This window comes from Salmo trutta, chromosome 13, assembly GCF_901001165.1.
Source record: "Salmo trutta chromosome 13, fSalTru1.1, whole genome shotgun sequence".
Taxonomy (NCBI): Eukaryota; Metazoa; Chordata; class Actinopteri; order Salmoniformes; family Salmonidae; genus Salmo; species Salmo trutta.
Window position 1 is genome coordinate 34875699 of NC_042969.1, and position 14420 is coordinate 34890118.

At 45.8% G+C, this 14420-nt stretch overlaps 2 protein-coding genes across 6 annotated transcripts in view; both read left to right on the forward strand.

Annotated features, from left to right (window-relative positions):
- Nucleotides 1-1760: 1760 nt before the first annotated feature.
- Nucleotides 1761-4310, forward strand: si:ch1073-44g3.1 (UPF0461 protein C5orf24 homolog). Its single transcript, XM_029771959.1, has 2 exons — nt 1761-2215; nt 2634-4310. Exon 2 carries the CDS (start codon nt 2637-2639, stop codon nt 3324-3326), a length of 690 nt encoding a protein of 229 aa, XP_029627819.1. The 5' UTR covers nt 1761-2215; nt 2634-2636; the 3' UTR covers nt 3327-4310.
- Nucleotides 4311-4986: 676 nt separating this feature from the next.
- LOC115205703 (histone-lysine N-methyltransferase, H3 lysine-36 and H4 lysine-20 specific) overlaps nt 4987-14420 on the forward strand; it is a 43925-nt gene continuing 34491 nt past the window's right edge. For 3 of the 5 annotated variants that reach the window (XM_029771960.1, XM_029771963.1, XM_029771964.1), the window contains exons 1-7: nt 5854-6320; nt 6952-7856; nt 8145-8286; nt 9082-9254; nt 9517-11542; nt 11642-12319; nt 12844-12995. In XM_029771960.1, the coding sequence (XP_029627820.1) occupies nt 6969-7856; nt 8145-8286; nt 9082-9254; nt 9517-11542; nt 11642-12319; nt 12844-12995 (4059 nt within the window). In that variant the 5' untranslated portion in view covers nt 5854-6320; nt 6952-6968. Of the gene's footprint in view, nt 5083-5853; nt 6321-6951; nt 7857-8144; nt 8287-9081; nt 9255-9516; nt 11543-11641; nt 12320-12843; nt 12996-14420 lie in introns of those variants that run through there. The other 2 variants (XM_029771961.1, XM_029771962.1) reach the window with 2 other exon arrangements.

The following is a 14420-nucleotide window of genomic DNA, read 5'->3' on the forward strand; positions in this document are numbered from 1 at the left end:
TTAAAAAGGAGTCCGTAATTTGCTTTCTAATGATCATGATCTTTTCCTCAAAGAAGTTCATGAATTTATTACTGCTGAAGTGAAAGCCATCCTCTCTTGGGGATTGCTGCTTTTTAGTTAGCTTTGCGACAGTATCAAAAATACATTTTGGATTGTTCTTATTTTCCTCAATTAAGTTGGAAAAATAGGATGATCGAGCAGCAGTGAGGGCTCTTCGATACTGCACGGTACTGTCTTTCCAAGCTAGTCGGAAGACTTCCAGTTTGGTGTGGCGCCATTTCCGTTCCAATTTTCTGGAAGCTTGCTTCAGAGCTCGTGTATTTTCTGTATACCCAGGGAGCTAGTTTCTTATGACAAATGTTTTTAGTTTTTAGGGGTGCAACTACATGTAGGGTATTGCACAAAGTTAAATTGAGTTCCTCAGTTAGGTGATTAAGTGATTTTTTCCTCTGATGTCCTTGGGTAGGCAGAGGGAGTCTGGAAGGGCATCAAGGAATCTTTGGGTTGTCTAAGAATTTATAGCACAACTTTTGATGCTCCTTGGTTGGGGTCTGAGCAGATTATTTGTTGCGATTGCAAACGTAATAAAATGGTGGTCCGATAGTCCAGGATTATGAGGAAAAACATTAAGATCCACAACATTTATTCCATGGGACAAAACTAGGTCCAGAGTATGACTGTGGCAGTGAGTAAGTCCAGAGACATGTTGGACAAAACCCACTGAGTCGATGATGGCTCCGAAAGCCTTTTGGAGTGGGTCTGTGGACTTCTCCACGTGAATATTAAAGTCACCAAAAATGTGAATATTATCTGCTGTGACTACAATGTCCGATAGGAATTCAGGGAACTCAGTGAGGAACGCTGTATATGACCCAGGAGGCCTGTAAACAGTAGCTATAAAAAGTGATTGAGTAGGCTGCATAGATTTCATGACTAGAAGCTCAAAAGATGAAAACGTCGTTGTTGTTTTTTTGTAAATTGAAATTTGCTATTGTAAATGTTAGCAACACCTCCGCCTTTGCGGGATGCGCGGGGGATATGGTCACTAGTGTAACCAGGAGGTGAGGCCTCATTTAACACAGTAAATTCATCAGGCTTAAGCCATGTTTCAGTCAGGCCAATCACATCAAGATTATGATCAGTGATTAGTTCAATGACTATAACTGCCTTTGAAATGAGGGATCTAACATTAAGTAGCCCTATTTTGAGATGTGAGGTATAACGATCTCTTTCAATAATGGCAGGAATGGAGGAGGTCTTTATTCTAGTGAGATTGCTAAAGCGAACACCGCCATGCTTAGTTTTGCCCAACCTAGGTCGAGGCACAGACACGGTCTCAATGGGGATAGCTGAGCTGACTACACAAATGTATGATACTTTACAGGAAAAACTGATCTGAGTTCTGTACATTAGATTGCTTTTCCACTAACGTCAGGTCAATTTTAGTTAGATTACACGGTTTAGTAGATTAAGCATGTTTTTAATCCTGTACTTAAATTAATCATTGTTATGCTACCACCTACTGAAAGTACAGTATTCATAAACCTGTTTCGAAAGGTTTCCACTAGTTACCACAGCCACAAAGTCAAAGTTGCCTATATCGTAAAACTTCATGAAAACACAAATTAGCTTTTTGGTCTTAATATAAGGTTGGGGTTAGGCATAAAGTTAGCAATGTGGTTAATGTTAAGCAATGTGGTTCACATTTTAAGAAGATAAATTGTAGAAATAGGCGGGGTTTATGACTGTAGCTGTGGTAACTAGTGACGACCGTTTCTTCAACATCTGCGTTCATTTCATGGACACAATGTCCACGATTTCAAAACCAGGATTACGAACGAAATGCATAATATCCTATATTTCTGATCGCATTATGGCAGGATTACATGTTTTTTGTATTATTATTATTATTGTGAATGGCTTTATAGGGCACGTTTCCTTGAAGTCCCGCGCGCATGCGCTTTGATCCCCTCCTATTTTATAAAAAAAGAAATCAGACGAAAATGGCTACCTTTCTCATTTAAACCTCTGTCCTAGAAGATTAAATAAAGATGAAATACCCGGCGCATAATGTAAACCAGGATCATGTCAATATCCATGGATTATAGGGCGTAGAATGCATCCGTTTGTATCATGATGTTGTGGCGGTCAAGAATGGAAAATCTATCCGTTTCATATTTAACCCATTGCATTCCATGATCCGCCTTCAAATTAGGTTTGTGATTTTATCGTTTTTATGTTCTCAAAATGTACTTGGAAATGCAGCAGTTTTATTCGTGTATTGCATTGTAGTAGCGCCCATTGCCTCATTATACAGCTGTTGTATTTTTGGGTTTGTAAACGCATAATAGCGAGACACTTCTCAGTATGTTGCATATTGCATTAACACCGGATATGGTTTTGCAACACAATAGCCTGTTCGAATTGGACAAGATGTTAGCGAATAGAATAGATACTTTATAACATATCTATCACATAGTGTTGTGATGTGCATCACCATATTAGGTTTTTATTTTGTGTATGTGTGTGTGTGCGTGCGTGCGTTTATGTGTGTGTTTTTGTGCATGCAAGTAATTCTGTGTCACACATACCAATGCTGAACCTGTTTACCTTTCATGTGTACCCCTCAACAGAAAATGATGCACCAAGTCACTAGCAGCAGCAATGACTATTGCATGAGTGGCCTTGCAGAGGAATGTCAACACCCAACCAGCCACTTTGACTTATGTAGCTCGCAATCCAACAAATTCTACCCTTCGCCCCCACCTCCTACTCTACAGCTGCCTCGCCCTAACCTACCCCCTCTTCCACAGGGCATGCACAAACCCATGCCGTGTCAAATGCAACAAGAGACCCAGAATGAGTTCCACGCTCAGACAGTGAGGATCCGAGGGCCCAGTGAGGCTCCAACAGGGCCAGAGAGCTCCAAGAAAAAAAAAGGAAGTGTCGTCAAATCCGGCCGTCGAGGGAGACCCTCGGGGACCACTAAGTCAGCCGGTTACCGGACAAGCACCGGACGTCCGTTGGGGACCACGAAAGCTGCGGGGTTCAAGACCAGTCCCGGCAGGCCTCTGGGTACAACCAAAGCGGCGGGCTACAAGGTTAGCCCTGGCAGGCCTCCTGGTAGCATCAAGACTCTGGCTCGGCTCAAGAAACTGGAGTATGGGAGCTGTGATGGTACCAAGAAACTAGACTTCAGTAACTGCGGTGGCGGAGCCAAGAAACTGGACTATGCCAGCTGCGAAGTGGCACCTTTCCCATACACCCTGATGCAGAAACGAGGCTTGCGTGAGTCTACTGGCAAAGTGGAGGAAACTAACGAGTAGTTATGCCTGTGTCTCTATCTATTGCCTAGAACTCATATTTGAGTGCTTGTCCTAAAGGATGTTGATGACCAGAAGGGACTCATGTAGCCAAAATATGGGTTGACTTTTGGATAGGTCTGGCACTGGCTACCTAAGAATGGCTCCTCCTCTCTTCAATGTACTCTGCTGATATCGTCACCATTTACTCTGTCCCTATCCAAAGACTGAAATCGCTCTCTTTTTTTTCTCAATAAGTTTGTTATCTTATTTTACAGAGATTGCATGGTGAGACATATAATAAATACAATCAATATACTTTAGCTCAACAGGAATGAGAGAAATAGCCTACTATTCATCATAATCTGTTCAAATGCTCGCTGTCTGGAGAAGGGTTGTTGTTTTGTTCAAATGTTTAAATATCTGATCTGTTTTATTCATCTGTTTATGTTATGCTCTGATATAATGTGCTTTATTATTAGTAGTCTTCTTGTCATTGAAAAATTCATCGGAGTAGAAAACAACACAAAACAAACTAGCAAAACGTGAATCTTAAGCTTCTCCCAGAGTGCATGTGGCAGTGTTTGTGTCTTTTTGTGTTGTCTGGTATGACATGTATTTCATTTGTGTTTATATGCAGCATTACGAGACATGGGACTGGATTCAATGCGATATAACATTGTTATAACACAGTTTCTGTCATTTCGCTTGAACTGTGCATCTGAAAACCTCTCATAATACTTCTTTGACGACATAGCAATTGTTATTTCTAACACTTTGTAAATATTAATGGTTTTTGTCTTCTCAATGTAATGTATTATTCTTTGTTCTTACACGGTAACTATCACTTGATAAAAGCAAACCCAGAATGAAATGTCGTTATGCTGTTGAGTAGGAGCTATAATTTTAGAGAGAAAATGCTAGGTGGTGGAGTATGTGTAACGATATTGTAATGTATGTATGACCCCCCCCCCCCCCAAAAAAAATAATGAAATGGTAATTCCAAAATGATCATATTGTCTTGACTGATATTTTAATGGTGTGTAGTCTATTGACAATAGTATAGACAATTGTGTTTGTAAAGTGCAGACAAAGACCTATGTCCATGTTTTCATATCATGGGGTCCAGGTCCCACTATGGGCCAGTGGACCCCACCTTTATAAAACACTGATTGCATGTCCAACTACTCTTCAAGATCAATATAAGGAATTCTGTTTTAATCCTGACATTCACATCCTATTATAATGTTTCTAAGAAGATATATGTATGTAACCGATGTGAAATGGCTAGTTAGTTAGCAGTGGTGCGCGCTAATAGCATTTCAATCAGTGACGTCACTCGCTCTGAGACTTGAAGAAGGGTTTCCGCTTGCAACGGCTTTTGTGGCGCGATGGGTAACGATGCTTCGTGGGGTGTCAGTTGTTGATGTGTGCAAGGGTCCCTGGTTCGAGCCCGGGTTGGGACGGAACCTACACTGTTACATGTACATAAACATGGGTATGGTGTATTACATGGGCCTAGAATCACATATGGCCTGTGTTGTGAATCTCATAGAACTGAGAAACCAATATTGAATGAGGAAAAAAGAACAAGACATTTCATATAATTTCAACATAAAAACATTTGGCCACTTTGAAAAAAAATCCTATCTAATTTTCTTATTGTCTGGGCCCCTGACATTGCATGTGCCTTTTCTTCGTTCACCGTCTCCTGAGTGACGGCCTCGCAAGGTTACAAATCGGCAGATTGGTCATCAATGAAGAGCAGCTTGCCTATCAGGTAATAAGATTAATTCGAATTGGCTATAAAATAATGTCTGTAGCCTATTTGACAACTGTCATTTCGATGTAGCAGTTGTGTGCATTGTGCAAAGCGAGTTTATTACAGTTGCGGTAGGCCACCACTGCAAGTATGGCGAGCCTTTTGTGTGGCCGCTATGCAAGGCGCATTCTCCTTATATGCTGCTGTTGTTATTTCAATGCGAATTTATTGCAGGATACGTGGGGGAAACTGATAGGCATTTAGCCTAAATAACAATATTATATTACATTACACCTCATTGACAGCATGATGTCAAGGGGTTCGACTTAATTTGGGGCTTTGCCCCTACCATTGACATGTTTATTGCCGCCGACATGTTTTTGACGCGCCATGACCTATTTTCTCTGCTGTCAGGCAATATGGCGCATAGTCTATTTTAAAACTTTAACCAGGCCTCATCAGCGTGCGCTCTTTTCCCGTCGAGCACATGCGAACTATTGATCCGCGTTTGTTGTGGCCACAGATTCGTCTCTATCTTTCTGCTATCCAAAATGGAGGAAACAAGTTACGCCTTTGTTGGGAAAAGGAAACCAATGGTTTATCAGTGCGGAATACCATCCCCTCACATAACCCCATAATAAATAGTCTTATATTATCTAGCCGAGGGTTTCATGTATGTTGGCTAAAACACATGAGGGGATACATCATAGCCCCCGCTTTTATTTGAGATGGTGCACCTGGATTTGTCTGCGTGACTGTAGAGTGTTGTGTAGTGACTGATAGGGTGAGAGAGAGAGAGTACCCGGCCCGACGTGCTGTGATCCGCGGCTCCGCAGACTGGGGGTTGGGTGGCTGTGCGGATTGGTTGCTCAGCTCTGCTCGCCAACACAGCCAGTTAGTCGAGCAGGGCTTGTTTTAACATAACCAGAGGCACAATTCGACAGCCCGCAAAACAATCATGTAAATATGAAATTGTAATTGCTAGGGACCAAGGAGGTATAGGCTACACTGACTTTTGATGCACTAAAATGGAAGGCTTTAATTATATTTTGTCCATTGGTGACTCTGTTTTGTTAAGGTCGAAGCTGATGAGATAGTACAGGAGGTGAAGGGGAGAGAATGAGAGCTCTGGGTCTTTCTTGGCCTACTACTGCTGGGATTGTGCAGATCCGCTTTCACAAATCGAAAAAAACATACGCTTCATGCCCCAATCTGAAAGACCCGCTGTTGGTTTTATTGTGACCGAGCTCCAAATGGTAAGATTCTTGCGTTTTTTAATTCACACGATGTTTTTAAACGTTTTGAACCGCCCTTTTGTGAGTTAGAATGGGAGCTTCCTATGTCGGTTTTTATAGGCTCTGTAGGCAATTTGTGTGAACCATTGTGTATGATGGCTTTGACTGTATTGACTACCCTACAGTCAGGTAGGCTGTCAGCGTGAGCAGTGTTGCACACTTCTATCATTTTTGTGTTCGCGATCGTTCTATTTTGTTAACAAAAACAGAACGAGTAGATATGATTCGACTGTGAACGGGGCAGAGCACACCGGTCGCTCGCTGGGTTTTCCTGATCTTTTTGTCTTCTCTGCTGCAACTACGGACGGCCTTCAGAGGGGAAGCCATGCAATGTCGTCTGATTAGTGTAGGCTATGCGGTGCATGGCGGTAGTCTGTGAGTTGTTATTTACAGACAGTATGGTTTATGTACATTTTTGCGTTTTTTAACACTTGTTTTGTTTTGTAACATTAGCAATTTCAAACAGTGCATGAGCCTGAATCATATGAATTGACCACACTGAAGCTGGATAGGAAAAACCTGGTTGTTTACTAGAAGACTTACCTTTTGTAACCTCGACCACCCTAACTTGCATTTCCTTTTACTATGACAGGAAGGAGCCATGACAACATGAATCGGTCATACAGACGGGCTGTTCGGGGCCGCTCAGCATCAGCCACAGTGTACAGCTCAGGCCAGCCAAAGCTGAGGCCCCCCAATGGCCTCTCAGTTTCCACTTCCTATGGAAACCAGTGTAACAGCAGCACCAAGCATGGTTCAACAGACCAACCGTCGGTGGCCATGCAACTGTCAACCTCCTCCCTCAAACAGGCACCTAGCTATGTGTATAACCAGGCAGAGAGGGAGAGGCCCCACTGCTACAGTCCTCTGCTGAGGCTCCAGGATCTCTCCACTATGGTACACAGACATGGGTCTGATCTGGGACCCGGGCCCCAGCCTAAGGATCTCGACGCCAGGAACCATTTGCACTCTCACAGCCCAGTGGGAGGCTCTAGTTTTGGGGCTCCCCTGGTCCGACTGCCCCCCTCTCCCGGTAACGAGGAGACAGAACCCTGCGAGGATTCCATCCGAGATCAGAATGGTTTCTCTCCTGTTAGTTCTGATAGTTTGGAGCGCTCCTCCCCCATCCCCAATGGATACCTGCATTTCGAGTCCACCTTGTTTGACAGTGGGGACAGGGAGGATGAGGACGACGAGGAGGAAGAGTTGGTATCTTTTCAACAACACTCTTCTAAGTCCGCCAGAGACAGAACAGTCACAGACTCTAACACCACCTCTGGTTCAGGGGTAGACCATAACAGCACATACAAACCCTCTGTTCTCAACCTGATGTCTAAGAGTCTATCTGAACTGGACCCTACTCTGAGCCCAAGTGCCCTGCCTGACATGTCCATGGGGGATGGCTGGAGTATGGACCAGGACTCCGACAGTGACAGTGCGATGACAGGAGACACACTTGACCATGGTCTCATCTCACCTGTTGGAACCAACTCTAATGTGAGTTCTCTCTCTTACTGAGAATCATAATGATAATAATAACCCTAGGGGCAGATGCATCCTGGGTAGCTCTGAAAATATATCGGATGTTATCTACAGTTCTGTAAATACTGTGTAATCTCCTGGAACAGTATTTGTCAAGGAGCCATTCTTATTTTATTGTTTCGGTGTTTTATACACTATATGCCGATTGACCATGTTTCACATTTTGAATTTTCGATTCTAAAAAGTTTTGAACTGTCAAAGGAATGATCCTATACGTGTAGTAAGGTCTTTGTTTTTGTTCAGCCCAACAGCCCAAAGAAGAAGCCCCTCCCAGCAGTGCAGTACTTGGAGGGAGATCTGGTTTGGGCCAAGTTCAACCGCCGCCCCTGGTGGCCCTGTAGAGTTACCATAGATCCTCTGGAGGGGATACACACACACATGAAAGGTGGGAAGTTGTATTATTGGTGTTGGATCTAAATGTATCACAAGGTTGTCAGGGCATAAAGCATTGATTTAAAAGTGGAAAGGAAGGGAAGCTCTCCTCTGGGTTCTGTGGGGGAAGGAATGGAAGCTCTCCTCTGGGTTCTGTGGGGGAAGGAATGGAAGCTCTCCTCTGGGTTCTGTGGGGGAAGGAATGGAAGCTCTCCTCTGGGTTCTGTGGGGGAAGGAAGGGAAGCTCTCCTCTGGGTTCTGTGGGGGAAGGAAGGGAAGCTCTCCTCTGGGTTCTATGGGGGAAGGAAGGGAAGCTCTCCTCTGGGTTCTATGGGGGAAGGAAGGGAAGCTCTCCTCTGGGTTCTATGGGGGAAGGAAGGGAAGCTCTCCTCTGGGTTCTGTGGGGGAAAGAAGGGAAGCTCTCCTCTGGGTTCTATGGGGGAAGGAAGGGAAGCTCTCCTCTGGGTTCTGTGGGGAAAGAAGGGAAGCTCTCCTCTGGGTTCTGTGGGGAGATATAACAGCAAGAGAGAACCACCTTGATCTTGATCTTATGTTGTTGTTTTTCACTCCAAAGTTGGCATAGTTTGTGGTATATAGCATGGGGGTCATCCTCAGATAGTTATCTATACACTACTTCAACTCAATGTATCAGCTCTCAGCCTGACAGCTTGCTTCATCTTTGTGTAATGGCCAGCAGTTAGAATCTTATGAGCCCCGTTCTTTTGATCTAGTTAATATCATCATTTACCATTCATAATATTTATATCGATGTTGAAACAAGTTGTCTTTGTGTTTTCTGTTGTTCCAGTCCCCAGTCGTCGTCCTTGTCGTATGTATTACGTGGAGACTCTGGGGGAGATGGCAGACCATGCCTGGGTACCTGGGAAAGTTACCTACCCCTTCACAGGGGGAGAGCAGTTTACAGCCCTGCCTGTGCTGAGACGGAGAGGGAAACAGAGGGAAAAGGACTACAAATACACAGTAACTAACTACAGACAACTGTCAACTTCAGTTGCTTTTCATTTAGATTGCATTGTGTGTTGCTGTTAATAGTGATGTTTCAAGTCCCAAATTGCTTTTGTTGTTGTAAAGGTGCAGAATAGTTTCATTGCATATCTCACAAAACATATCTGGAAGATTATACTCTAATACTGTCTATTCCACAAACTCCGTATAATTTAGAAATAACTGTCTTTGACAGTTGGCCGCTTGTCTCTTGATGGCTATCATCTCTCCCCTGTAGATACCCAAGCGTCTGTTTGAGTCGTGGAAAGTCGGTGTGCTGGAAGCTGAGTTTCTCCTACCTGACCTGCTGAAGAATACTGCTGTCTCTTCTTCCATGCCCTCTGACAATGAAGAGCGGGTGTCCTTTCCACTGCCTGATGAAAAACCATCCGAGGCACCCTCTTGTTCCTCCTCTATGCTCACTGCACCCCCCTCCTTCAGCCCTCCCCCCAACAGAAACGAACATCCCCCTGCTGCCAACCTGACCGTAGCGAACGACAGTAGCAGCAAAAAGAAACCCTGCCAGAAGAAGAAGAGGAAGGGTTTAGCGGAGATCTTTGGTCATATAGCTGGAAGTCCCACAGAGTCACAAAGCATCCTAGACCTGGCCAACCAATTGCCTGCTGCCTCAGCTGATCCACTGAAAGAAGAAGATCCCAAGGACTCTCCATACGCAGACCTGGATTCTGTACCAACCATTGTGCGTCCCAAACGGTCCGAGAAACCTGCTATAGAAGACACAGAGAAACCGTCTGAACCCTCAAAAGATGAGGCAGAGAAAGGGGGCAATAAGGAGCGGCCTACTCCTGAAAAGGACAAAGACAGGCATGTGGTCATGGTGGTTCCTAGGCATGTAGATCCCATCTCCCCATCCTCATCCCCAAACGTTTTAGTAAACAAATCCCTTTTCAATTACAGAACTACAAAAAACACAAATGTTTTACAGTCAAAACAGAAGTTGGGCAGCTCTTATGAACTGACTAATAAAAATGCTCTTGATAAGCCCTCTCTGCATCTCCCTTCCAGCAGACGTCTGATGACCAGGGCCCTGAAAGCAGAGGAAGAGACAGATCTCAAAGAGGCTCTGCTGGCCTCAAGCCAAAACTTGACAAACGATAGGCTTAATGTGCATTCTTATGACGATGATGATGTGAGCGATATTGTTCAGATCAGAACAGAGTTGTCTACTAGCAGGGATTCTTCACCAGACAAAGCCAGATCCTCTGCTAGCTCTCCTAAAAAACAGGCCGAGTCTGATTGGAAGCACCTCCACAACGGCTCGTGGAAAAACTCTGAAGATGTGACTCCAGGGTCCAGTAAGCCTGTCATAACCCCTATTAAGGTCAAGGAAGAGAACATTGTCTCAGACATATCCTCCTGTTCTTCCCCCACCTCCTCTCTCTCTCCCATGGACACTTTCCAGGATATCAAGGAGCTGTCATTCAAATCCCTAGTGAAGGAGGAGAGCGACTCTGGGAACTCTAACACTAATTTTAAACCTGAGCCTAATTACAAGTTCAGTACTTTCCTGATGCTCCTGAAGGACATGCATGATACCAGGGAGAAAGAGGGCAAGCCCCTGACCATGCCTCCCTCGCAAGCCCTTATCCAGGAAGAACCCATGGTCATAGCCACCGCCCAACCACCAGACGACCCCCTTAACGCTGCTGCTGGCGGGGACTGGACACCAACGGGGACCAAAATCCAAAACGGCCAGCATGCGAGCTCGCCAACACCCAAGAGCACACCTGCCAAACCCAAGTCCAAAACTAAACCCATCATGAAAAACGACACATACAAACTTGAAGGGAAAACGGTGCTGGCTCAGATGGTGGCGAACGCGGTGGAGAAGCAGCAGCGGAGGAAGCAGAGGCCACCAGCCAAGCTCAGGGCCACCATCGGTGGTCTCTCTCCCGAGTTGGCCGACCTAGCCTGGGGGAGGGAGTTTGTCTCTGGGCACGCTGACCTGGCTGAGCCTGGCCTCAGCCCCCCTCCTCTTCCTTCTGTCTCCTCTGCTGCTGACTCCTCGTCCTACCCCGACAAGAGCCCGGGTACCAAAGTGGCCCCTAAGAAGCGCTGGCAGACGTTTGCGCAGCAGGGGCCAGTGAAGCCTGGGAAGGATCCAGGGGTCCTGGGTGGGGTGGCCTCACCGCAGGGGCTTGCGGAAGTGAATGGGGTCTACAGAGACTGCCAGGGAGGGACACCAGACCCCATTAGCTCCCCTGATCTTAACCTGGAGATGGAGAAGCAAGATGACACCTCAGGTAAGGCTTGAATGGGGTTCAGTACCAGCAGTGTTTTATGTTAGCTTTTTATTTTATTTTTAGAGATTTAATTGATTGATCAATTATTTATTCCCACAGAACATTCTGAAAACAAACGGCTGAGGAAACCCAGCAAAAGACTGCTGGAATCCACAGAGGAGGAACAATTCTTCTCCCCAAAGAAAAAAATAAAGAAACCTCTGGAATCTTCCAAAGCCCCTCTGAGCCATTCTTCAGCCCCAGCCCTGCTAATGTACACATCTACACCCAGCCCCACCCCTGGCCCTACCTCTGGGGAGACAGCCAGCCCTACCCCTGGCCCTACCTCTGGGGAGCCAGCCAGCCCTACCCCTGGCCCTACCTCTGGGGAGCCAGCCAGCCCTACCCCTGGCCCTACCTCTGGGGAGCCAGCCAGCCCTACCCCTGGCCCTACCTCTGGGGAGCCAGCCAGCCCCACCCCTGGCCCTTCCTCTGGGGAGCCAGCCAGCCCCACCCCTGGCCCTTCCTCTGGGGAGCCAGCCAGCCCCACCCCTGGCCCTACCTCTGGGAAGCCAGCCAGCCCCACCCCTGGCCCTACCTCTGGGGAGCCAGCCAGCCTCACCCCTGGCCCTACCTCTGGGGAGCCAGCCAAAACCCAGGCCCTAGCAGGGCTGAAACAGAGTCTGTCTCAAGATGTCCTCCACCGTGTTATAGAATCATTATCCAAACAACCCCCAGCAGTGACCTCTTTCTCTACTGACTCATTATTTGATGGCACAAACCCTCCTCTGCCCTCTGGTAAGCAGACAGTCAAATGTTTTTTTCTCCAAAAACATCTCTCATACGGCAATGCTGTCTTATGTAATACAAGAGGCAGAAATATTATATTGGGGAAAGTAGCTCCGTTGGGGGAAAGTAGCTCCGTTGGGGGAAAGTAGCTCCGTTGGGGGAAAGTAGCTCCGTTGGGGGAAAGTAGCTCCTTTGGGGGAAAGTAGCTCCGTTGGGGGAAAGTAGCTCCGTTGGGGGAAAGTAGCTCCGTTGGGGGAAAGTAGCTCCTTTGGGGGAAAGTAGCTCCTTTGGGGGAAAGTAGCTCCGTTGGGGGAAAGTAGCTCCGTTGGGGGAAAGTAGCTCCGTTGGGGGAAAGTAGTTCCGTTGGGGGAAAGTAGTTCCGTTGGGGGAAAGTAGCTCCGTTGGGGGAAAGTAGCTCCGTTGGGGGAAAGTAGTTCCGTTGGGGGAAAGTAGTTATGATAATGAAAACAAATCCTCCTCATATTTTCAGATACAGTAGATTTGGGGTATTTAAATGTCTGGTCATTCCCCAGACCCAGTATCCATGGAAAGGAAGAGGCCAAGGAAGCCGTCTCACAAGGTCCTGGAATGCACCACAGAAGAAGTGTCAGTCAGTCCTCCAAAGAAGGAGTTTAAGAACCAGAGTGTACAGACAGAGATGAAAACAGAAGTCAGGGACACTCAGGTAAGGCGGAATGAACTAATCAACAGCCATATTTACAGATCTATACTGCTACAGTACCACTCTGAAACTGGTCTAATTACACTACCAGTCAAATGTTTGGACACACCTACTCATTCCAGGGGTTTTCTTTATTTTTACTATTCTCTACATTGTAGAATAATAGTGAATACATCAAAACTATGAAATGTATTTATTTTTATTTCACCTTTATTTAACCAGGTAGGCAAGTTGAGAACAAGTTCTCATTTACAACTGCGACCTGCCCAAGATAAAGCAAAGCAGTTTGACACATACAACAACACAGAGTTACACATGGAGTGAAACAAACATACAGTCAATAATACAGTAGAAAAATAAGTCTATATACAATGTGAGAAAATGGGGTGAGATAAGGGAGGTAAAGGCAATAAATAGGCCATGGTGGCGAAGTAAATACAATATAGCAATTAAAACACTGGAATGGTAGATTTGACAGATGAGTGTGCAAAGTAGAAATACTGGGGTGCAAAGGAGCAAAATAAATAAGTAAATACAGTAGGGGAAGAGGTAGTTGTTTGGGCTATTTATAGATGGGCTATGTACAGATGCAGTGATCTGTGAGCTGCTCTGACAGCTGGTGCTTAAAGCTAGTGAGGGAGATAAGTGTTTCCAGTTTCAGAGGTTTTGTAGTTCGTTCCAGTCATTGGCAGCAGAGAACTGGAAGGAGAGGCGGCCAAAGGAGGAATTGGCTTTGGGGGTGACAAGTGAGATATACCTGCTGGAACGTGTGCTATGGGTGGGTGCAGCTATGGTGACCAGCGAGCAGAGATAAGGCGGGACTTAACCTAGCAGGGTCTTGTAGATGACCTGGAGCCAGTGGGTTTGGCGACGAGTATGAAGCGAGGGCCAGCCAATGAAAGCGTACAGGTCGCAGTGGTGGGTAGTATATGGGGCTTTGGTGACAAAACGGATGGCACTGTGATAGACTGCGTCCAATTTGTTGAGTAGAGTGTTGGAGGCTATTTTGTAAATGACATCGCCAAAGTCGAGGATCGGTAAGATGGTCAGTTTTACGAGCGTATGTTTGGCAGCATGAGTGAAGGATGCTTTGTTACGAAATAGGAAGCCAATTCTACATTTAACTTTGGATTGGAGATATTTTATGTGAGTCTGGAAGGAGAGTTTACAGTCTAACCAGACACCTAGGTATTTGTAGTTGTCCACATATTCTAAGTCAGAACCGTCCAGAGTAGTGGTGCTGGACGGGCGGGCAGGTGCAGGCAGATATCGGTTGAAGAGCATGCCACGGAAGGAAGGCTGTATGGCATTGAAGCTCGTCTGGAGGGTTGTTAACAGTGTCCAAAGAAGGGCCAGAAGTATACAGAATGGTGTCGTCTGCGTAGAGGTGGATCAGAGACTCACCAGCAGCAAGAGCGACATCATTGA

Bases quoted from the DNA above. Each gene is read 5' to 3' on its own strand.
- si:ch1073-44g3.1 (XM_029771959.1), top strand. From the start codon at position 2,637: ATGATGCACCAAGTCACTAGCAGCAGCAATGACTATTGCATGAGTGGC.